Source organism: Oryctolagus cuniculus, chromosome 6 (assembly GCF_964237555.1).
Source record: "Oryctolagus cuniculus chromosome 6, mOryCun1.1, whole genome shotgun sequence".
NCBI classification, from domain to species: domain Eukaryota; kingdom Metazoa; phylum Chordata; class Mammalia; order Lagomorpha; family Leporidae; genus Oryctolagus; species Oryctolagus cuniculus.
The window spans coordinates 133,183,524-133,208,938 of record NC_091437.1 but is presented as its reverse complement, the minus strand read 5'-3'; the positions used below and the strand labels follow the sequence as shown (position 1 = coordinate 133,208,938).

The 25,415-nt window shown below is 40.4% G+C and overlaps 1 protein-coding gene across 2 annotated transcripts in view; it reads left to right on the top strand.

Annotated features, from left to right (window-relative positions):
- Nucleotides 1-25,415, top strand: part of RSPO2 (R-spondin 2) — a 184,054-nt gene that overhangs the window by 113,200 nt on the left and 45,439 nt on the right. The window contains exons 4-5 of one of the 2 annotated variants that reach the window (XM_008255829.4): nt 10,262-10,405; nt 11,377-11,562. In XM_008255829.4, the coding sequence (XP_008254051.2) occupies nt 10,262-10,405; nt 11,377-11,562 (330 nt within the window). Of the gene's footprint in view, nt 1-10,261; nt 10,406-11,373; nt 11,563-25,415 lie in introns of both variants that reach the window. The other variant, XM_002710731.5, reaches the window with a different exon arrangement.

The window sequence follows — 25,415 nt, the reverse complement described above, 5'->3', positions numbered from 1 at the left end:
ATTAGTTGTGCTAGTCTTGTGCATTATCATTGCATTTAGTTGGCAATATGAAATGCCAAGTTCTGAAACCTCTGGATCTGTCATTTGTTTCTTGAAGTTGAAATACAGTGAATCTTCTAATGAGCTATGTGTAGTGAGACTGTATTACCGACATGGCCATTGTAGCTTTTAGGTCATATTTCAACCAGTCCATACTCTAGTGGGATTCCTTTCCTAGTACCTTTTAGAAATGCATGGTTTTGGTAACATAAAAGCTTAAAAACCTTATAAAGCATTTCAAGTTTGCAGAAGGAATGATTAATGGTAATATTTAAAGTTAGAGAAGCCTAAAACTATTCAAACAATTTTAAGAAGCCTCATATTAAGTTACACAATTGAGTAACTTCCATGAGAAAAATGGCTAAAAGTCTAATTAGGAATGCTTTTTTGGAACCACCATCCTTTCAATTTCTGTTCAAATTTTAGTATGCAATGAGCAGGGAAACTTCTAGGAGTTCCAGTTGGGTTAGACTGATGTTCTTTCACACTTGCAATTAGAAGCCGAAGAAAATGCTACTCATAGGTGTCAGTGACTGTCACATTCTGTATGGAGATGTTGGCTGGAAAAAAGCAGTTGAACAGCAACAAGTACTCAGATTACCTGGCATGCTTATCATAGAGCAGCCCTGATGAGCACTGAGAAATAGAGAAAACGGACCACCAGTGTGTCTGAGGGCTTCCACCTTGCTGAGTTTCTCTGTACCTTCAATAATTGTAACATATTGAATTACATTTTCACAGTTTGACTTAACAAAAGTTGACCTATTTCTGCTTCTAAACTCGGGTTTTTGTTTCTTGTTTATATGATTTGCCATGCTGATGTATTTAATGAAGAGATGGGGAGGGGAGTCCCTAGAACATATGCAAATACATGGAGACTGAACAACATGCTCTGGAACAAACAGTGGGTCATTAAATAAAACAGAAATAAAAAATTTACTGAAATAAATGAAATGACAGTATAGCATATCAAAACTTATGGGATACAGCAAAAACAGTACTAAGAGGAAAGTCTGTAGCAACTGGAGCCTATATCAACAAATTAGAAAGGCACCAAATAAGTATAAATACATATCAAGGATCTAATAACAGCAAAGCAAACCCAAAACGAGTAGGAGAAAATAAAATTAGAGAAGAACACAACAAAATTGAAACCAAAAAAATACAAAAGATCAGCAGAATGAAGAGCTGTTTTTTTTTTTTTTGAAAAAATAAAATTGACACACCATAGACCCAACTAATCAAAAGAGGAAGGAGAAGACCCAAATTAATAAAATCGGAGATGAAACAAGAAATGTAACAGACACAGAAATAAAAAGAATCATGAGAAATTACTAAGAGCTGTACATCAACAAAATGGAAAACCTAGAAGAAATGAGATTCCTTGACACACATGACCTACCTAAATTGAACCAGGAAGACATAGGAAACCTAAACAGACGTATAACCAAGATGGAAATTGAGTCAGTGATAAAGACCTTCCCAACCTAAAAAAGCCCAGGACTGGATGGCTTCACTGCTGAATTCTACCAGATATTTAAAGTAGTAACTCCAATTCTTAAGTTATTCAAAACAATTGAAAGGGAGGGAATCCTCCCAAACTTTATGAAGCCAGGATCACCTTAATTCCTTAACCTGAAAAAGATGAAACAGAGAAAAAGAACTACAGACCAGTTTCCCTGATGAACATAGACACAAAAATCTTCAACAAAAACCAGCCAATTGAATCAAACAACACATCAGAAAGATTGTCTACCAGGACCAAGGGGGATTTATTCCCGTTATGCAGGAATGGTTCAACATTTGCAAAGCAGTGTAATACATCACATTAACAAACTGAAAAACAATCATATGATTATCTCAATGGACCCAGAGAAAGCATTTCACAAAATACAGTACCCCTTTATGATGAAAACCTTAAGCAAATTGGGAATAGAAGTAACATTTCTCAACACAATCAAAGCAATATGACAAAGCCATGGCCAGTGTCCTATTGAATGGGGAAAAGTTGGAAGCATTCCCACTGAGATCTGGAACCAGACAAGGGTGCCACTCTAACCACTGCTTTTCAATATAGTCCTGAAAGTTATAGCCAGAGCCATTAGAAAAGAAAAAGAAATCAAAAGGATACAAACTGGGAAAGAGGAAGTCAAGTTAACCTTATTTGCAGATGACAAGATCCTATACATAGGGGATCCAAAGACTCAGAGACCATTGGAACTCATAGAGATTGGTAAAGAAGCAGGATATAAGTACATAAAAATCAACAGCCTTTGTATACACAAACAATGCCAAGGCTGAGAATGAACTTCTAAGATCAATCCAATTTACAATAGCCACCGAAAAAAATCAAGTATCTTGGAATAAATCTAACAAAAGAATGCAGATCAAAACCACAATGAGGTTTCACCTCACCTCAGTTAGAATGACTTTGATGCATAAATCAACAACAAATGCTGGTGAGGATGTGGGGGAAAAAGGTACCCAAGGTACCCTAATCCATTGTTGGTAGGAATGTAAACTGGTATAACCACTATGGAAGACAGTATGAAGATAACTCAGAAATTGGAATACAGTCCTAGCATATGACCCAGCCATCCTGCTCCTGGGAATTTACCCAAGGGAAATGAAATCAGCATATGAAAGTGTTATCTGTACCCCGATGTTTATTGCATCTCAATTCACAATAGCTAAGACATGGAATCAACCTAGATACCTGTCAGTCAATTACTGGATAAAGAAATTATGGGATATGTACACTAGGGACTACTACACAACAGTCAAAAAAATGAAATCTGGTCATTTGCAACAAGATGGGTTAATCTGGAAAATATCATACTGAGTGAAAAAAGCCAGTCCCAAAGAGACTGTATGTTCTCCCTGATCTGTGATAACTAATATAGCACCTAAAAGGAAATCTGTAGAAGTGAATTTGACACATTAAGAAGCAGTGGCGCCAGCGCCGTGGCTCACTAGGCTAATCTTCCGCTTTGCGGCGCCAGCACACTGGATTCTAGTCCCGGTCTGGGCGCCGGATTCTTTCCCGGTTGCCCCTCTTCCAGGCCAGCTCTCTGCTGTGGCCAGGGAGTGCAGTGGAGGATGGCCCGAGTACTTGGCCCCTGCACCCCATGGGAGACCAGGAGAAGTACCTGGCTCCTGCCATCGGATCAGCGTGGTGCGCAGGCCGCAGCGGCCATTGGAGGGTGAACCAACGGCAAAGGAAGACCTTTCTCTCTGTCTCTCTGTCTCACTGTCCACTCTGCCTGTCCAAAAAATAAAAAATAAAAAAAAAGCAATGGCTTGAATAGCCCTTGTCTTGACTGTTGGAACAGTTTTCTTTTTTTTTATTCTATTTGTTAAACTCTTATCATAGTTAATCATGTGTATAAAGTCAACTGAAAATAGATTTCAGTAAAATGTGAGTGGGAATAAAAGGGAGGAAGAAATTTGTAACTGCAAAGCTGTATAGTCTGCATACATTCCTGTGGACTTACTTATAAGAGTACAGTTAAAAACTTGCCAGGGGACCCCAAATCCCATTAAGCTGAGTGGTAAAAATGCCATATGTTACAATGATTTTATTAAATATTAGAAGTGAATATGTAGGTAGGATTAACTGTTAAAGTGATCATGTACATAGAATCAAGTTTCTGGTAGCAATAATAGAATTATAAAGGAGAAAATGTTCTAGCATGTCAAGTAGTCCACACAGCAGATTCATAGAGTGACAATCCCTGTAAGCAGCACTCTGACCTCAGTATCAGCTCTTAAGGCATCCTGGTTTAGCTGAAGAGCCTGTGAGAGCATTTCGGGCATGGAAAACCAAGACACTGTGGCAAAAAATGTTCTGCATGTAGGATCTTTGTGAGTGAGACCCCCAGGAAAGAAGTGGCCATCAAAGAAAGATGTACTTTTTTTCTGAAGGGAGGAGAGAACTTCCACTTTGGGTACATCCTTGTCTAAATACTGATGGAATTTGTGGATTCAAAAGACTTCCGTAGCCTAGGCAGCTCATGTCAAAAGCCTCAGGTAGTTACTGACGTCATACATAAGAGTATTGTTAAATTAACAACAGGAGTCATTGTGCACTAACTTTCCATGCAGAACCTCTGTCCTCAATGAGTTGAATTATCAGATTTAACTGTAAAACTTGTTATCAGTTTTTTTGTGTGCGTGCAAATTGTTGAAATCTATACTTAGTATAGAGTTGGTATTCTGTGTATAAAGTTAATTGAAAATGAAATGAAATTGTACAGATGGTTTTGCCATCTAAACTTAGCTGCGAAGAGAAAACAAACTGTGTGCCTGGTGCCTTGTAAGCACCAATGGGACCAAAGGAAGAGAGGGTATTTCTGTGGTCTGTGTCATCTTTGTTCATCTTTTCCCCCTTTAGATTCCTTTGCACCGGCACACCGGGTTCTAGTCCTGGTCAGGGCACTGGATTCTGTCCCAGTTGCCCCTCTTCCAGTCCAGCTCTCTGCTGTGGCCCGGGAGTGCAGTGGAGGGTGGCCCGAGTCCTTGGACCCTGCACCTGCATGGGAGACCAGGAGAAGCACCTGGCTCCTGGCTTCGGATCGGCGCAATGCGCTGGCCATGGCAGCCACTTGGGGGGTGAACCAACAGAAAAGGAAGACCTTTCTCTCTGTTTCTCTCTCACTGTCTAACTCTGCCTGTCAAAAAAAAAAAAAATTGTCTTCAGGTGTTGGACTGTTGGTTTCTCCCGTATGATTTGCCGCTCTTCACAGTAACCCTGGCTTTTTTACTATTAGAGATATTTACAATGAATATGAAAGAGATCTCATAGGAAACATTCAAATAGTAAAGAAATTGAGTTTTCATGATGTTCATGCCCATTCACTTGGAAAGCATTAAAACTTTCCTGTGTTTCCTGTACTGTGTTAGGAATACAGAATCCATTGATGAGAAAAAATGAAGAAAACTTGGATGACATAACAGAATTGGATCCCTTCTCTATGTCTCTAACATATGCAGTAGAAGCATCTAATACAGACTTTGCTCTACTCTGATGCCTTGTGTGTGCCTCATGACCCTCTCTCTCCAGGACAGGGAATGTTTACTGTTTCATGTTTGCAGGGTCTGGCACAATACTGAACACATACTGGATTCCTGCAGAATGCTTGGAATGAGTTATTGAACTGGACTGCAGTGATATTTTTAAAAGGTTATATTAAAGCCTGTAGTGGGAGCGGTGGGAGGGTGGGAAAAGGGTACCAGCCTGTTCTGTTTCTTGGCCAGGGTAAGCCCCCTTGTCAGATGACAGCCCCATTGGCCTGCATTTGGACGCAGTTGAACTTGGACAGCTGTTTTACTTAAACCCACATTGGCAGTCTTCCTCTGGTGGGTTGCATTTTTGAGGAGGCACTATATAATTCAGCAGCATGAAAGTTTGCTATGGTAGGGTCTTACACTTCTGAACAAAGACTTAAAGCACACAGTTTTATGGAAAAGGCCAATGTTTAGTGAATTCTGCTATATCCCGTACCCATTGTCTTATACAGTGTAAGGTTTTCTAAGGTTTAACTACTGTGTAATTCCACTGGTGTTTTAATGGTTGCTGACTCATTTGTTGATAAGGTTATGTAGATATTTTCCTAAAGTGTATGTAAGAAACTGAAATGGTGGTGCTTTCTGGGGGTGGGTCTAATAGAGGATTTCTATATTTATATATTGATGTGTGTGTATACATACATATGTATATACAGTACCTCTGGAATTGCTACTTATAATGAGAACATTGTACTTTGATATTTAAAATTAATTATAAATTATATCATTAACTTGATTATATATGGGTTAATAGTGTTGATAATCAAATTCGAGGCAATGAGCCAGTTTTTGTTGTTGTTGTTGCTGTTGTTTGGTTTTGGTTTTTCGTTTTCTTTAGAAGTGGCTGCAGGCCTGGGGAGAAAGTGTAGGATTATGAGCCCCTACAAAGACCTTTTTCCCAAAGCAGAGTCTTTATTTCCTAGAGAAGTGGCTGAACAGGGCAGGGGGTCGTACGTAGATGGGTCTGGAGCTGGTGAGAAAAGGCTTCCAGGGACTGAAACACAGCATGAAAGGGGGCTGCTGGGGTGAGTGGTTTATGCAGTCGCTAGCTTTTCAAGGCTTTGGGTTCATAGGCATTTGTGATTAGATGAGTTCTGTCAGTGCAGACTGCTGAATGCATGAGTCACCTGCTTTGGTTCGAAGTTGGCAAAGAGCGACCAAAACCAGGAAGGCCAGCCGAGCTTCAGATGTTAGGACTTGGCACCAATCAGAACTTTCTAAAAAATATTTTATTGCATAAACAATATTTTATTTAGTTTTTTTTTTCATGATTTCCATGAAGGAAAAGCACCATTGAGCATATGAAAACATATAGAATACTGGCAGGAGATGGTTAAATGGATGTGTGTTTTGAGGGTTACAGCAGGTTCAGCATTATTAAGAACAGGATATAATTTCATGCACCCAAGTCTGAACAGTTTGGGATAGGATAATAGGTCTTTGTTTATTCTTGCCTGTTAAAATCAAGAGGGTTTTATTTCATAATGTTACTGGGGTGACTTCTTAAAATAAACTTAAGTGGATCACAATGTATATTATAATAACCCTTTCTGTTACACTTCATTACATAAATATGGTATACTATAAAAGGTTCATGTTTCAGAAATACAATTTTAACATATTTAAAAATTCTACCATCCTCTCCCAAGATTAACATCTCTAAGCTACTTTATACAAATGCACATTTATAATTTTATTGTCTCATTCTCTAAATATCTTCAACTTAACCTTTTTACTTAACAATAGGTTTTTAAGATTTCTGGATCATTACTTAAAATTAACCTGCTTTTTAATGGCTGGGGTAGTCTACAATTTGAGTGGATCATATTTTCATTCTGCTTAAATTTGAGAACACATAATTGAACTTTTTTTTTTGACAGGCAGAGTGGATAGTGAGAGAGAGAGACTGAAAGGTCTTTCTTTGCCATTGGTTCACCCTCCAATGGCCGCTGCTGCTGGCACGCTGCGGCGGGCGCACCGCGCTGATCCGAAGGCAGGAGCCAGGTGCTTCTCCTGGTCTCCCATGGGGTACACGGCCCAAAGCACTTGGACCATCTTCCACTGCCTTCCCTGGCCACAGCAGAGAGCTGGCCTGGAAGAGGGGCAACCGGGACAGAATCCGGCGCCCCGACCAGGACTAGAACCCAGTGTGCCGGCGCCGCTAGGTAGAGGATTAGCCTATTGAGCCGCGGCGCCGGCCCCACATAATTGAACTTTATTCTAGTGGGATTTATAGCCAAAGAAGTCCTGAGGGACTGTGCAGTGAATGACAAGTATTTCAGAAGTTCCACGTTCTAGGAACCAAGAATGGGGAATGAAATGAAGAAAGGGAGCTACAAGTAACAAATATCAGTGAAGGCATTTATAAAACTCCAAATCTTTATTTTCTAAACCTTTTTGGACAAAAAACTTATTTATCCATGCAAGTGAAATTTAAAAGATAAATCATACATAAATACATACTTCATAATAGCCAATTTGTGAAGTATAGAGCCCCCTCAATAGGAATGGTTTATACCTGTTGCCCTTTAGTTCCATTTTTTTTTGTTGTTGTTGGAATGCTTATTTCTTAGAATTTTGCAACAAGAAGGGCTGCTTGCTTCAGGAAAAAAAAGAGCAAGAAAATCCAACAACTTGTGGACATAATGGTCATGTATTTTGACCATGATTCAGAGGCTGCTGACCAGCTATATCCCACTGGTTTATTAAAATACAGGTTTTGGCATTTAAGACATCTCAACCTTTTTGTGGGATAATAAACTCTACTTCTGTGCCCACCAGTTCTCTTCCCGAAATAGAGCAATGGTGTAATTGGTCTGCGGACTTTAATCCACATATTGTTGTGTTCTGATTATGAAGTTGATTTAGCTGCTTCATGGGTGTTTTTTAACACAAAATCTGTTGTTGACATGCAGAGAGTTACCATCTTCTTAAGTCTAGCAACTGTCATCATTTATAGTGTAATATACTTAATGAGTAAGTTTTAGCCTTTAAATCTACCTTCTGGTATTTTCTCTGTTCCAAAAAATTTAATATCCAGGGATTTCACACTTTGCATTTTCTACCATATTGCAGGAAGATATGTATATTACTTTTTCCAGAATCCTTAAAGCATCAAATACCGGGCTGGAGACTTGTTGAATGAATAAATGTGGTGGCACAGTTTTCCTAGTGCTTTACATGCTGTTAATTACCGTTAGTAAAAATCTTTACAAGTGATAATACACTACAATGCACTGTTGAAAACTTGACCATCCAGTTAACCTATCCTATAACCTACTCTGCTTTCCTCTTCTTGAAATACAGTTTGGAGTGTGCTTATTTTCACCTGTGCATGCCAGTGATTTCTGGCCCAGATGTTTCTAGTATACCAGAGAAGCTGACCTAGAACTCAAGCTTATGAATTATTGCTGCCCTTTATACTTTGTTGTAATATATGTGGTTTGGTGGAAAAATACATGTTTCTAATTCACTGTTGCTTCTATCTGCAGACTACCTATTATGAGCCACTGAGTTTACAAATATTGTTAGAAATGCTCACAACAGTCTCTTAAGATCAGTGACATCCCACTTTTAGACATGAGGGTATAGCTGCTCAGAGAGGTGTATAATCACCCACAAGCATCGAGCTGGTGAGGGCAGAGATGGTGCCCAAATCCAGATCTCCTAGACCTGAAAGCACTTCTAGTGAGTGAGCTACAGAGAAGAGAATGGATTTGGGAGGAATACAGTTTTGGGGGGCCTTAAGGACTAACTCAGTATTAGCAAAGTGAGTCTCTTTCTTAGTGTAAGGTTCCTCATTGTTAAAATGGAGATATTGTTACCCATCTGGTTGGATTGTTGTGAAGAGATAATGGAAATGTGTGTAAAGCCTTTGATAACATCGCAGGTTCTTAACACAATGTCTTAGTCTGAATTCTGTTGCTGTGACAAAATACCCAAAGTGTAGGTACTTTATAAACAAAAGGAGTTTATTTTGCTCACAGTTTGGAGGCTGAAACTCCAAGACCAGGCAGCCTGATTTGTTCAGCCTCTGCTGAGAGCCTAATGGTGCAAATGTGAGAGAGATCACCCAGCAAGACAGGAAGGCAGAGAGAGAGGGTAGGGGCCAATCTTGGTCTCTTGTAATAACTGTCTCTCTGTCGAGCTAACTAGGATCCTGTGAGAACTATGTTGATTTGCTCCAAGAGCAATGATCCTGGTGACCTAATTACCTTCTCATCACTTGGCTACAGCCACACTCAGGACCAAGCCTCCAACATGGCTGAAATCTCTGGAAGACAAATCATATCTAAATCGCAGCAAAGACCTAACCTCCCACCACTTGCCTAAGTTAAGTTCACCTCTGATGAAAGTAGATGCCAGCCTTGACTATTTGCCCTAGGTCATCGATCATGCATTTAAAAATATAATTCTTAACTCATTTACCATGTCCAAACAGAAGATAGTGTTTCCATTGTGTTATTTTTAAAAAAGATTAATTTTTTTGAAAGGCAGAGTTGGAGAGGGAGAAAGAGTGAGCGCGAGAGAGCTTCCATCCACTAGTTCACTCCACAAATGGCAGCAACTACTGAGGCTGGGGGGTTCAATCCAAAGCCAAGAGACAGGAGCTGCTTCTGAGTCTCCCATGTGGGTGCAGGGGCCATCTTTCACTGCTTTCCCAGGCACATTAACAGGGAGTTGGATTGGAAGTAGAACAACCGGGACTCCAACAGGCACCCATGTGGGATTCTGGCGCCACAGGCAGAAGCTTTACAGGCTGGCCCCTCCGTTGTGTTTTTCATTGTCAATCTTTTAAAGGGTGGAACTGATTTCGGTCCTGGCAGCACTGTAATTTGTAGTGGGGGGTGTGTTTGCTTTTTCTTTTTAATCCTTTGTTGTAATCCCGTTTGGAGTTGCAAACACTTCTGAAGCATCTCATGCTGCCTAGGGCCCTGGGTTGGCATTCTGTCTTAGCTTATTGATGTGGTGAGCTGTTGGAGGAGATAGGAATGATGTAGAATAAGACACCATTGGGAAACAAATGCATTGAACTCATTTCTCTGACCACTAGAATTTCAATTTGGCTAACTGATGAGTTTTTGAAAGTTCTATTTGCCAAACCAGTAAATTTCTTTGACTGAAATTTCCTTTTTCTCTTTAAAATTGTTTTTAGGATGCAGAATAGAAAACTGTGATTCTTGCTTTAGCAAAGACTTTTGTACCAAGTGCAAAGTAGGCTTCTATTTGCATAGAGGCCGCTGCTTTGATGAATGTCCAGATGGTTTTGCACCATTAGATGAAACCATGGAGTGCGTGGGTAAGTAGTTTTTAATGTAACTCTCATACTGCAATTTTTATTTTAACACCTGTTTCTGGAAATCATGCATGCCAGATAGATTCTTCCTAGAAATGAATTGGTTCTCTTATTATAAATGAATGTCACTCAAGTTATTTGACTACCTAAACATAGTTTGATGCCTACTGAGATCTAGAATAGTAAAATATTAATTGTGTGTGGACCCTGGTCCTGAGTTATGCTCATTATATACAGGAGCCCTTTAATGGAGAAGTTGACAGGGAAGTTTAACTGCTTATTTTCTTCCTTTTCCTCCCTTCTCCACTTCTCCAGGAGAGTGGGAGGGTGGCCTACTTTTCTACTAATGGACTTACCAAAGGGATGGAAAGCTTTTACCTATCTAGGCAAAACATGCATTTTCAACTACCTGATGATGCTCACCTACTTTTTAAACTGTTGCATTGTGCAGCTCCAATACGGGGAATACTAAATACATGCTGTAATTTCTAGACACCTGTTGAAAGACGAGTGAGAATGGGGAAATGCAATACAGACTTCTTCCTATTCACCAAGTGCTTCAAGAAGGCACATTTGTGGATTTGTAGGGGCAGAAGGCACTCAGAATTAACCTGTAAAATTTTGCCCTGATAGTGTCTTCTATTTTAGGCTTTAGCTGTTGCATCTTTTAAAGATAATACATTTCAGTGTCATTAGAACTGACCAGTAGCAGCTCTTCCAAAAAATGAAGACAATGGAAAGTAATAGTTTTTAAATTACTTATGTGGAATTTGTTGTTGGGATAAGTGTCTAATGGTTCAAAGAATTAAATTCCCCAAAGGCAAATGTAGGTCTTTGTAGGCTTCCAGAACTCAATCTTTGGTATGGAAAGGTGGGGGGAAGGGAGAAACAGTGCTATGTAAATCTGACAGTGTAGCAAATGGGTACCAAAGTGTCACTTGTGTTTGTATTTTTTTCTTAATCTGCATTAGAAGGATGTGAAGTTGGTCATTGGAGTGAATGGGGAACTTGTAGCAGAAATAATCGCACATGTGGATTTAAATGGGGCCTGGAAACCAGAACACGGCAAATTGTTAAAAAGCCTGCAAAGGACACAATACCCTGTCCAACCATTGCTGAATCCCGGAGATGTAAGATGGCCATGAGGCACTGTCCAGGAGGTAGGTGTGAATGACCACTAAATTCTCCCCACCCGAACTGGTTTTTTTTTTCCAATACAAATTACTTATCCATGAAGGAAAGCTTATAACATGGGTGAGGGGTGAAATTCTATGTTATATTTACCTAGAAAGAAATGCTTGTGTTGTGAAGACTCTGAAGGGACTATTTCACTTTCACATTTCAAAATAATTTAGAAGAGAAAGTAACAGATGCGCTTACTAAAGTGAGATTTCTAAAAGTGTGTATCTTTTATGGTACATTCCAAAAAAAAAAAAAAAAAAAGTGGGTTCTCATGAAACCAGGCCTTTGCAGATGTTGCTGCAAATGATGCTGCCGAGTTTCAGTGGGGAAGAGTTTAGATGAGGAAGGTTCATGCAATCTGTAAAGTCATCTGCATGGTTACTAGTTGAAGTTGACAACTTAAAATAAACTTGCCCAAACACTGGGAGGAATAAATGTTGTCTTAATGTTACCACAATTAGCCGTTTCTCTTTGTTTTGATAATAATTTGTAGAAAACAGCTACTGGTATGTGTGTTTATTGAAGTCCTTGTAGTAATTGTGCTGATTTGCAGTAATTATTCTGTAATAACAGGATTAGGCCCATTTTAGAAATTAGGAGAAGAGGACAGAACTAAAGTGCCGGCTGCAGCCGTCGGTCTATTGACAAGCAGTTCTTAGCACTGTCACTGTGACACTTAAGGCCATGATGGCTTGTCACCATTTACTGGGTCACTAGCTGATGCCCAAGCCAGAGATGAAGCGGGGATTTTCTGGAGCATAAGAGAAAAAAACAAGACAGACGGTTGTGCTTGGAAAACTGCAACAATCAAAACTTAACCATGATCGCTGGATAATCCAGATGTTTGTTGGCTTTTATCTTTCAGTTGGTTCATAGTTTCTCAGCATCATCCCTAAAGCTCAGAGAATACATATCTGCTTAAAATGGGTTTATATCCACATTGCACTGCCTCATAGAGAATGTCTGTGACCCGTGGACAAAGACACACTTTAAAGACTTGAAGCCTCCACTTGGCCTTTGAGAACTATTAGATCCAGGTTCAGAAGCTCCTAGTAGGGAAAGCAGCTTTTCCCCTTGAATTGGTTTTGCTTTTCTTTACTGAGTCTTTGAAATACAGTTTTTTTGGGTCTGCTTTTCACTAACAAGGATGGTTTTGTTCCCTTAAACTGGGTATTTCTCAGTCAAAATATAAGAAAATATTTTCTTACAAAACTAATAAGCCACTTCTTGGATAGCTGAGAGCATTTAACCTGCAACCTTCTGCCTAAAAACAAACCTGATGTATTCAGGTGTTGGAAATAAAGACTTCCTTTGTTGTATATTGTTTATATAACTAGCCTCTCCCCGGTTCCTCTAACAGCAGCTTGGTCCTCCCAATTGTGGTTTACATTAATAGCAAAAATTAAACTGAAAATGCTCCAGTAACAAACATGCTTATGTACAAGCGGAGCCAACACAGTCCCCTCCCTCCAAATCTATTTTAACCTAGCCTCTATCTTACTTGAGAGTTTTCTAGATGACGCCTATGTTTTGAAGCATAATGTTCATTCTACTTGTATTTTAAATGCTACCATTAATAGTATGCTGTCTCAGTTGAATATGACTGGGCAGCATCAGCACTTTAAGTTATGCCAATCACAAATATTTATTATCTGCTAATGTTTGGCAAGTCAACCAGTAATGGACCCTGGTTTGGGTTTTACCCATGTAATTCATTAGGAAGCCCAGCTATCACTTTGTTTCTACATTTTTCAGTTGAATAAGTCAATTTTACATAAGCTTTACATTAAGTATATTTTCAAAGTTACAATTTCTGTTATGTTTTATTTAAGTAAATAGGATTAATTATTGGTTAACGGTAAATCACTCTGCAGTAAAACAAGTTCTATTTGGGAATGTAGGAAATGAAACTAGAAAATTAATTTTGGAGTTGGAGCACCAGTTGATAAAAGTGGCCTAACTGCTGGGGTAGTCTCCTACCTTGCCTCAGGTGAGAGAGAAAGAACTCCTTTCTTCCGTAGGTCATGGTGATTAATGGAAGAATGGCGAAGAAAACCACTTTATCCCAGTATACATCTTGATTTGATTTCAGTGATCTGCTTTGACAAACCATGCAAAAATGCAAGTCGTAATCAGGTTGAGAAAACAGGCATTTTTTCAGATCTTTTCAACATATGCATGGATTTTTCTCCCGTTGGAGCCAGTCTTAACCTGATTGCACACAAATGCAGCCTTAACCTCCTTCACACTACAGCAGCGTCACATTAAAATCAGCTGCTTTCCATTACGGAAAGGCATAAGTTAGAGGTCAGTGTAATGGAATAGTCACTACGTGTGTAAGAAATTACATCGAAAACTATTAAATATGAGAAAATAAATGGCTGTAAGAACCTTTTAAAAATAGCATAACACTGTAGCTTATTTTTTCTTTAAGTGAATAAGCATGTGACAATTAAAGAATATCTGGAGATACCTTAGGTAGTAGATAACTTACACTTGAAATCAGTGTTCATTCCCAAACTTTTCTTATGCATTGGTTATCTTTTCTTTGATTTTGGTGAAACCTCCTATACTCATTCTTGAGGGACTGGTCTGGCACTCAAGATGTGGATCCCTACATCCTGTCAACTCATTAATTCTGTGACCCCTTGCCAAGTCACTTAACCTCTCTTGGCCTCTATTTCCTCTTTTGTAAATTGAGGGTATTGCAGTAGGTGATCTCTAAGGTCCAGGCTACTCCTAAAATCTGATGATTCTAGGATTCATTGACAAAAGAATCTGGCAAGTTCTGTTTTTGCACATGAAGGATAAGGAAGACATTAATAAGCCTGAGGTGTTTTTTTTTTAATGATGAGTGAGCTGAACACTTTCTCTGTAGTTGCCCTGTGCATTTGCTAAACCTACATCTGGTCGTTTTCACCTTCTGACTTCAAGAAGGACTCTCTGGCGTCATCAAAGATTAAACAAGCTTTTTATATTTGCTTATGAACTGTGAATTACCTACCAGTGTGGCAAAATATGGAAAAGGGGCGGGGGGAGGAATAGGAAGCATAAAAGACCATAGGGAAAAGAGAAAGATGGACAGTGAGTAAGAGGAAAAAGTATCGAAGAGCAAATGCAGGAAGCAAGGAACAAAACATGAGGCATAGCCATCTCCACTCCCCGCTCTGCCTCCCTGAATATACTCATGTATAGAATTAACACCATTAGGACTGTTTTAATTTATTAATATACAACTTAAGGCTTAAAATAGAATTTTGTATCTGGACCATGTTTTACATTACATTATTTTTTAGATTTATGTATTTACTTGAAAGTCATAGAGACTGAGAGATCTTCTATCCATGGGTACAGTCCCTGTAACAGCAAGGGCTATGCCCGTCCTAAGCTGGGAGCCAGGAGCTTCATCCAGCTCTCCTACATGGGTGTAGGGGCCCAAACACTTGGACCGCCTTTCCCTGGTCTTTCCGAGACAGGCCAATAGCAGGGAGCTGGATTGGAAGTAGAGCAGTTGGAACATGAGCAGATGCCCGTGTGGCATACCAATGGTGTAAGTGGTGGCTTTACCCATAATAGTGCTGGCCCCGACATTAAGGATTTCTTTTTTAAAGATTTATTTTATTTATTTGAAAGAGTGACAGAAGTAGAGACAGAGGACTTTGATCTGTTGGTTCACTCCCCAAATGGCCACAATGGCTAGAGCTGAGCCAATCCAAAGCCAGGAGCTTCTTCAGGGGTCTTCTACATAGGTGCAGGGGGACCAAGGACTTGGGCTATTCTATGCTGCTTTTCCAGGCACATGAGCAGGGAGCTAGATCAGAAGTGGGGCAGCCAGAACTTGAAATGGTGCCCATATGGGATGCAGGCGCCATAGTCTGGGATGTTAACCTGCTGTGCCACATCAGCGCCCCCATGCCCAGTCTTAATAGAAAAAATATAAGCTTGCTATTTTCATATAGTTAAATTACAAATGGAAGAACGAAGTCATTGCCAAGGTATGATATTGGAGGATATTAATGTATAGGAGAAGATGTCATTTGTAGGTGTTTTTCACAGAAGTGGCCAACATCATGACCTCAACCTGGAATATCTGTTAAATCCATATGAAACATCTCAATGTTTTATCAAGACTTAGGACTACCAATTTCATTAATTTATTCCATTAGATAATGTTTGAGCAGTACTATATACCATCATTAATCTAGCCATCGAATGGTTCAAAGAGTCCTTATTAGGGCTGGCACTGTGGCGAAGTGGGCTAAGCCTTTGCCTGCAATGCCAACATCCCATAGGAGAGCTGGTTCCAATCTCAGCTGCTTTACTTCCAGTCCAGCTCCCTGCTCATGTGCCTGGGAAAGCACAGGAAGACAGCCCAAGAACTTGGGCACCTGCACCCATGTGGGAGACCCTGTAGAAGCTCCTGGCTCCAGCGTGGCCCAGTCCCAGTTGTTCTGGCCATTTAGGGAGTGAACCAGTAGGTAGAAGATAGTCCTTCTCCCTCTCCTCCCCCTCCCTCCTTCCCTTTTCTCTGTCTCTGTCTCCCTCCTCCTCCCTCTCTCCCTCCCTCCCTTTCTCCTCTCTCCTTCCCTCTTTGTCCCTTCTCTCTCCCTCCTCTTCTCCACCCTTATCTTCTCTGCCTTTGAAATAAATGAATAAATCTTTTTTTAAAAAAAGAGTCCTTAGAGAATTTTTTCTAATGAGAGTCATCCATTCACTTTGTTAGAGAAATGAGAAGGCAGGGTAGTGAACTAGTAAATGGGATGGGGGTATTCTATTTTATAAATAATGCTAAGGGTAGTTGAGGAAATTATATCTGATCAGAGATTTTAATGAAAGTCAGCTTTTGAAGATCTAGGGGAAATGTTTTTAGCTACTAACTCAATGACTATTTTGTTGTTGTTGTTGCAAATATTCCCGATTTTCCCCACCGTATCTTAGACAAAGGTAATATGCTTCAGGGAGGCTTTGACTGACCCAAGGTGACATGTAACATTACCTCTAGGTAGAGCCGAAGATAGGACCAACATCTTTCTGCTTAGCAAGTGTGTTTTCTTGTGCCTTGTTATCGTTTTGATAAAGATCAAAGGTAAAACCATAATTGTACAACAGCAAAGTAGCCTTTTCTCCCTCTACCCAAAATATCAGTTTTAAATGCTTTTAGAAAACGTAATACCCTGCCATTACAACCCCCTTTTGACAACTTTCAACTTGCAGTAGGTAATGAAATGTATCCCAAAGATCTTCTCATGAATGACCAAGCATTGAGCCATTGGCTTTGTGCTCCATTTCCTTGTTAAGGACTTCTTGTCCTTTAATTTTAGTGTTGTTGGTCTTCAGTTTGTTGGTTAAAAAAAATGTGACTTCCAGATTTTTCTTTCAAGATTTGAAAGGGGGAGTTGCAGAGAGAGAGACAAAGAGAAGAGAGAGAGAGAGAAAGATAGATCTTATTACACACGTTGATATTCACCAAAAGGTCGAGAAGCAGTGATGGATCTTACATCTGCTGGTTCGCTCCTCAAATGGAAACAATGGCCAAGGGAGGGCCTAAGCTAGGAACTCCATCTGGGTCTCCCATGGGGGTGGCAGGGACTCAATACTTGGGCAATCTTCTGCTGTTTTCTCAGGCACATTAGTAGGGAGCTGGATAGGGAGCAGAATAGCTGAGCCTTGAACCAGCACCCATATGAGATGCCAGCATCACAGGTGGCAGTTTAACCTGCTATGAAACAATGCCTGCTTGAAGATTGTTCTTTCTTTTTTAAAATATTTTTTAGTTATTTATTTGAGAGGTAAAGTTACAGAGAGAGGGAGAGAGAAAGGTCTTCCTTCCATTGGTTCATTCCCCAAATGGCCGCCACGGCCGGTGCTGCACCAATTGGAAGCCAGGAGCCAGGTGCTTCTTCACAGTCTCCCATGCAGGTGCAGGGGCCCAAGGACTTGGGCCATCTTCTACTGCTTTCCCAGGCCATAGCAGAGAGCTGGATCAGAAGAGGAGCAGCCAGGACTCGAACCGGCACCCACATGGGATGCCGCAGGCGGAGGATTAACCTTCTGTGCCACAGTGCCGGCCCCTGTTCTTTCTGTGCTTAGTTCATCAAAGTCAGTCTCAATCTGGTTGCCTGGTGTTGAGCCACGTCCAGGACACATCTCTGACCAGATACTCGGTGTACTCTGTACCAAGAACTGGGCTGAGCTGAGCCCAAACCCCACACCTTATAGCTATGTGTCTAGCATTGTTTTCTTTGTGATAAATTTCAGCCATAAGACTTCTAAAGTAATTCAGATGACTCTTTTTATATGCTAGTATAGTTTTTTGCCACTTTTGAGTGTGACTACCTCAACTCATTGTAGTGCAGTTAGTAGTGATCGTATTGCACAATTCTTTAGGCCCTAGTCACATTTTTCTCAGCACTATACTAAAATTTAAATATGAAATCTGTATATTTCAATTTGCAAATAACTCACTTTGCTTATGAAATACTACCTGATCGGCCTGCGCCATGGCTCACTAGGCTAATCCTCTGCCTGTGGTGTCCGCACCCTGGGTTCTAGTCCCGGTCAGGGTGCCGGATTCTGTCCCGGTTGCCCCTCTTGATTCTGTCCCGGTTGCCCCTCTTCCAGGCCAGCTCTCTGCTATGGCCCGGGAGTGCAGTGGAGGATGGCCCAGGTCCTTGGGCCCTGCACCCCATGGGAGACCAGGAGAACCACCTGGCTCCTGGCTTCCGATCAGCACAGACGCTGGCTGTAGCGGCCATTTGCGGGGTAAACCAACGGAAGGAAGACCTTTCTCTCTCTCTCACTGTCTAACTCTGCCTGTCAAAAAAAAAAAATAATAATAAAGTTTAAAAAAAGAGATACCACTTGATCATTTTCTATATTTTTTCCAAAAGTGGTTTTTAACTTGGTAAGAGACCAAACTATTACTTAGCAACTTAGAACTTCCATCTCTGCAAACATGACTATTTAAAAGATCATAGTAATTAGACCTCTCTAATTTGTTTTCTGAATACAGACTAACATGGGAGTAGGTATTGAACAATACAACTGAAAGTGGTTGTAGATTGTGATGGATTAAATGAGAGCAGGAAATAAGCACATTTTCAGTAGGATAGGGTCAAGAAAATATGCTTAAGACATATGTTCTTTATTTTTGTACATTTTGTTTACATTGGAATTCCAATTTATGTGGTCTGCTTTATACATGCCAACCTCAACAGTAGTTTGGAAGGGAAGGGATAAGAGAATCTAGTTTCTTTTGAAACTTCAGTTTGTCAGGAATGTTGATATTGAAAATTTTATATGAAAGGAACATCAGAAGGAGAATGTTTGTTGCCTTTCTGTTTACTATGCTAAATTCTTCATTATAGTTCTTTGAAAAATCAGTGGTTTGTGTGAGCCATTTTAAGCAGATTACACTATTTGCCAGGTACTTTGAATATATGGATGGTACTTACAATTTTTTTAAAAGCATTTGAAAGGCAGAAATAGAGAGCTCTTTTATCAGCTGGTTGGCTCCCCAAATGGCCGCAGTAGCTGGCTCTGAGCCAGGCCGAAGTTAGGAGCCTAATCTGGGTCTTCCACCTGGGTTCAGGGGTCCAAGCACTTGGGCCATTCTCTGCTGCTTTCCTAGGCACATTAGCAAGGAGCTGGAGCAACAAGAACTTGAACTTGCTGGCCCATATGGGATGCCAATGCTGCAGGCAGCGGCCTAGCCTTCTATACCACAGTGTCGGCCCTTAAGTATCATTTTTTAAGTGATTAAAAATAATCCATAAGTAACTTTAATTTAATGAAGATTATTTTTTGAGAGAGAGGTTGAGAAATTATTCTCCCATTCACTGGTTCACTCTCTAAATTCCCACAACAGCTCCTAGCTGGGCATGAATCTAGGAGATAGAAACTTAATCCAGATTTCCCATGTGGGTAGCAGGTAGCAGGAACCCATTACTTGAGCCATCACTCCTGCTTCCCAGGGTTTGCATTAGCAGGAAGCTAGGGTCACAAGCTGGAGCCAGGACTCAAACCCAGATACTGATATGGCATGTGGCCTCTTGATCTGCATCTGTTAGTCCAAACACCCACCACAGTTGCTACTTCTATATTTTAATTAAAATTTATTTATTTGAAAGAAAGATAGACACTGAGAGAGAAAGCTTCCACCTGCCAGTTGACTTTCCAAATACCTGCAACTGCTGGGGTTGGGCCAGGCCAAAACCAGGAGCCAGGAACTGAATCTGGTCCTCCCACGTGGGTGACAGGCACTCAGATACTTAAATCACTATCTGTTGTCTCTCAGGGTGTACATTAGCAGTGTTGCAATTTGGGAGCAGAGTTAGGACTTGAACCTAAGTACTCTGATCTGAGATCCAGATACAGTGGTATCTTAATTACGAGGCCAAAAGTTGGCTTCACCAGACACTTTTTAGATGCTAATGTAAAATGTTTTGCATGAAGTTGATATTTACCAAAGATTCATCTATCTGCAAACTTTTCCCTGAGGCAAAGTACTTGACATTCCTCTTTCATAGCTCTTAAACATCTCCTCACTCTCTCCAATCATCTCACTTTTAAATATTTTATATCAAATGCATATACTTACCTTATTGCAAGCAGACAGAGAATAACTGTTAGAACCTGATTTTGTTGCTGGTAACTTGTTCTGTTTAATTTGAAAGAGAAGTTTTCCATTTACTGGTCCATGCCCCCAAATTACCGATACAGCCAGGAAAGAGCCAGGCTAAAGCCAGGAGCCAGACACTCCATTCAGGTCTCCTACATGAGTGACAAGCACCGGAGCCATCATCTGCTGCCTCCAAGGTTGCACACCAACAGGAAGCTGGATGGGCAGCAGAGAGCCTGTCCTAGAACCAGGCACTCCGGGATTAAATGTGAGCTTCCCAAATACAGACAACCACTGAGTGAAACGCCCAGCCCACTCTTCTGTTTTTCAAACAATCATTGCTTTTGAATGTACTAATTCTCACCTATCAGACCTGCGGGTCTGAGGAAATGAGAAAGCAGAGGAGTGGACTCCAGGGGTGTGCATGGAAGATCATGAAAACACCAGAGAAAGGAAAATCAAGTGCAGCCCTGGGTGTAGACACAGACACAGACACAGACAGAATCTAAGGCAAAGCACTCACAACATGGACCCTGGGGTGCAGATACAAGACAACTGATGTTCCCAATTTCATTTTGCACCTGTCCTCGGGCCAGCCTTGCTTACCACAGGGAACAGGGAGGGAGTGAAAGCAGCCACACCTTTGTGTTCTCCTCTGCAGTGCTCATCTGGAAGCTCTGCTAGTCCCACTGAATTGTAGTCTAGGGCAGCGTGTCCTCGTCTCTTTTATGGATACTTGTAAAAAGGATTTCTTGTATGTATTGCCACTGAAAGCCTGAAGTTCCATGTGTAACAAGGCAAGGACGAGAACATGCCAAAGGGGCTTTCTTTTATGAATTTTTCACAGCAGGAAGCTACTGTGTTTTTTAATGTGAAATACATAAAACAATGTTTACAACACTAAAATAAAAACAATTTTAATAGGATGCACATGGTGTCCATGGTAGATTCTTTTTCTTTCCTTACAAAGGAGACATTTTTTTTTCCTGCTCATAAGATAAGAAAGCCTTAAGTATAAATCCCCTGGTGGGTTTTTAGAACAACTTACTCTCCTCATCAGACACCTCTCTGAGATCTTCAAACAGCGTTGATGAAAGCGAGCAGGCGTTTGGCTCGCTCAGAGTTCCTATAATTCTTCTCCAGCTTCTGACTTGACCGAGAGCTGTACTTGGGGCTATCCCACAGGACTAGGAGGCCAGAAGAGAACATGTTAATGGAAAGAATGACAGAGTTGCGCTAAAATCCCAGCATGATTCATGTTGTCATCATACAGAAGTGTTTAAGATGATAGAATTACTTTGTGTATCAGAAGTAGCGAAAATTATTACCATTAATTTAACCTAAAAATGTAGACAGTTGAAGACAGTTGTTTCTGCCTTAAAACTGATCTGTTGGTGTGAAACTTGGACCTAATATTTCTTTGTGTTGATATTATTTTCTTATACATGAGGGCATTGGACACCAGAAATAAAGCATTTGATGTTGTCTGGTTGAGAGAGACTTAAAATCGATAATGTGCCCTTATGTCCTGCCTATTACTTAAAGTACTTAGGGTTAACTTAAAAAATATAGCTACATGGCAAAACAAAATTAAAGAATGTAAAAAAAATCAGAACTAGAAAAAAGTTAGAATAAGCACTTAAGACCAATAAAAAGGTCATATATATCAATGTTGGTTGAGATAATTCAGCCAAAATATGACTGTGGGTTTTTATCAGGCAAAAGGAAAATGTAGATGCAGTTCTTCATATGTATTAACTTAAAATAAATGACCTAATTATAAACTACAATACCAATTTAATAACAGGTTTCAAAGGGAAACTCATCACATGTATGTATAGACATGTACAGATATCAGTATCCACATATATCTATATGCATATTAATTTCAGATACATGGAAGCATGTCTACGGAAGAGGTATGACTTGGGTCACAGAATAAAGGAAACTAGAGTTCTCACAGAAAAGTGTTCTAGTTCTGTAGGGAGTCAAACAAATCATATTTCTGCAGTATTAAACAGGACGATGAGTAGGAGTCTCAACAGTATCTTTATCACATCCATATTTTGAGAAGGCTGAGGACAGCATGCTGTTTATTGCTCAATGAATGTTGGAGGTATAATCATAGCATGATTCAACAGAGGGCATGAGTAAAAGGGATCGGGACTTCTTGACTTGTTATATTTGACTGGAATTACTAGTAGATTCTTTTAGTGAGTATTAAGTTCATTTGGATAGCTAAAGAATCTAGAAAATGTGCACATTTTCTAGACTCTTGAAAAGTTGGCTTTCATACTTGTCAATAAACATGTCTTGTAGATGGTAAGGTATTCTTAAAGAAGATCAGGAGTTACATATTTAGATGCAGAGTTACTTCTGATGATTATCTCTGCACTAGTATTTTAAATAACCTTTTGTGATTTTTGTTTCTTCTCCAAGTCTGGTCTTTGATCATCTTAATCTGTTTCAAAACTTTATTATGAGAAAATCATGGGGATTTGGAATGAATGTGTACCGAGTTGAATTGACTTTATTAAAGTTTGTCTCAAGGTGCCTTATTTCTCTTTTCAACCTATTTCCTCAAGATAATCCAGTGTTGGAGCTGGGATTTCAAGTGGTCTGTGGCTTTCTATTGCCAAGTCTGTAGGTTTTTCAAACCGGTTATTTAAACATCTATTACTTCCCAAGTTCTAAAGAAATGGGTGTGTTGGGAGTGGTACAAATCAAAGAACATATAGTATAATTAGGGAAGAAGAGAATGTATATTACAGAATAACAAGCCAAGTTGAAGTTTTAAATGCAAAATATTGTTAGTTTCTGATACTATAGAAATACTGGTAAAAATGTTTAGCTGTTGTAGCCAGGAAATAAGTTCCCAGAGAGCAAAACTTAAGCTCTATGAAGAGAGGTGTGTGAAAAGAGATGAATTTAGACAGAAACTGTGGGGAAAGATACAGACACAAGCTTGTGCCTCACCTATCCAAAGGAGTCTGACTGTAGCTCAGAGTTGGAAAATGGTAAAATTGGCAAAAAACAAAACAAAACAAAACAAAAAAAATGCAGCTGTGTCCATGGAGAGGACCAGGATTTTGAATTTAACGTTGTGCACAGTGGGGAGCCGTCAGAGATGTCTGAGCATGGGGGCCTTTGGGGGCCAAGCTGACTGAAGACGGGAGTGACTGAATGTTGTGTTGCTGAAGTGTGAGGAAGAGGACAAGCTATGCATCTCGGCTTTGGGGCCGAGCATTGAGCACAGTCTGAGTTTAATGGGAGAATTACCAGAGGATACTTCTGAGTTCTGGTGTTTATGCATTTTTCTGTCATGCTTGCTTTTCTAATGAGTGCAGGATTTTGCCTTGGCTTGTAGTCTACTGTGACCCCTATATCACTTTCTGCCAACTTTCTAAGCCAGGCCATTCCCTAGTTTATGCAATTTTTCCTTTTCTATCTTTTTTTCTAATCTATGCACATTTTGCTTTCACCCTAAGTGAACTATATTTGTTCCTAACTACTATTTCCATTTTCCATCCCAGAATCCTTGAATACAGTATTCTCTTTTTTAGCTTATAATATTGACCTTTTCATGGGCTTCCTTTACCAGCAAACTTGGAGTACTCTGAAAATTTAAAGTACACAAATTAAATAGGATTCAAATCAAGAAGGAAAATATTCCTTAAAGATCCAACTTGAATTGTCTGAGCTAAGATGATTTTCTCTAGCATGTTAGTTACTAGTAACTGCCTGGAACGTTGCGTTGGGAAGGATTCTGAGTTGAGTGCTGTGTTTAGGAGAACACTATGCAGTGGCACGGAGTGGGAAGCAATGTAACCTGTGTTTGTTCTCCCCTAATTCCAATCCTTTAACCCATTATGATCAGAGCTCTCCATAATGCTTTCTCTTCAGGCATCCAACACACAGTTGAACATGTTTAACAAGTGGTTGTCTAACATAATTTTTATTATTTTTTTAATTTGATAGGCAGAGTTAGACAGAAAGGTCTTCCTTCCATTGGTTCACCACCCCCCCCACCACCAAATGGCTGCTACAGCCAGCACGCTGCGCTGATCCAAAGCCAGGTGCCAGGTGCCGGGTGCTTATTCCTGGTCTCCCATGCGGGTGCAGGGGCCCAAGTATCTGGGCTATCCTCCACTCCCAGGCCACAGCAGAGAGCTGGACTGGAAGAGGAGCAACTGGGACTAGAACCCAGTGCCCATATGGGATGCCGACACCTCAGGCGGAGGATTAACCAAGTGAGCCACGGTGCCGACCCTCTAACATAATTTTTAAAAAATGTTTGTTTTCATTTTGAAAGACAGCGAGAGAGGGAGACAGAGAAAGAGAGAGAGCGTCTATCCTCTAGTTCATATCCCAAATTCCTACCACAGGCAGGGCTAGGTCAGGAACTCAGTTGAAAGATAACTTATTGAAAGATAACTTATTGAAAGATAACTGGCCAGATTATTTCTTAATTTCTTAAAGCCTAGTTCTATATTAAAAGGAGATAGTATGTCATAGGATTATTGTGAGTAGAAAGGGAGCAGGTTGCAACTGGGTGGGTTTTTGGGCTTTTTCTGCTGCATTTTGTTGGAATTGTGTTACTAACCTTGTAGTATTTTCCTACTTCCTTGTGGCCAGCTTACTATTCTTGCTTCTTCAGTCTGCTTTGATTTCATCCTATCTAACAGCTGCAAGTTTCATTCAGATATGAATCATTTTCCTTTCAAAATGTATTTACTGTGGCTGGTGCTGTGGTGTAGCAGGTAAGGCAGTCGCCTGTAGTGCCGGCATCCCATGTGGGCACTGGTTCGAGTCCCAGCCGCTCCATTTCCGATCCAACTCTCTGCTATGGCCTGGGAAAGCAGTAGAGGATGGCCCAAGTCCTTGGGCCCCTGTACCCGAGTGGGAGTCCTGGAAGAAGCTCCTGGCTTCAGATCATTGCAGCTCTGGCCGTTGCGGCCAACTGGGGAGTGAACACTTGATGAAGACCTCTCTGTCTCTGCCTTGACTTCTCTCTCTGTAACTCTTTCAAGTAAACAAAAATAAATAAAATGTATTTACTTTTATTTATTTGAAAAGCAGAGAGAGGGAAAAATAATCTCTCATCCACTGGTTTGCTCCCCAAATGTATGCAGCAGATGGGACTGTGTGGAGCCAAAGCTGGTAGCTGGGGACTCGATCCAGGTCGCCTGTCTGCCTGGCAGGGATGCAAGT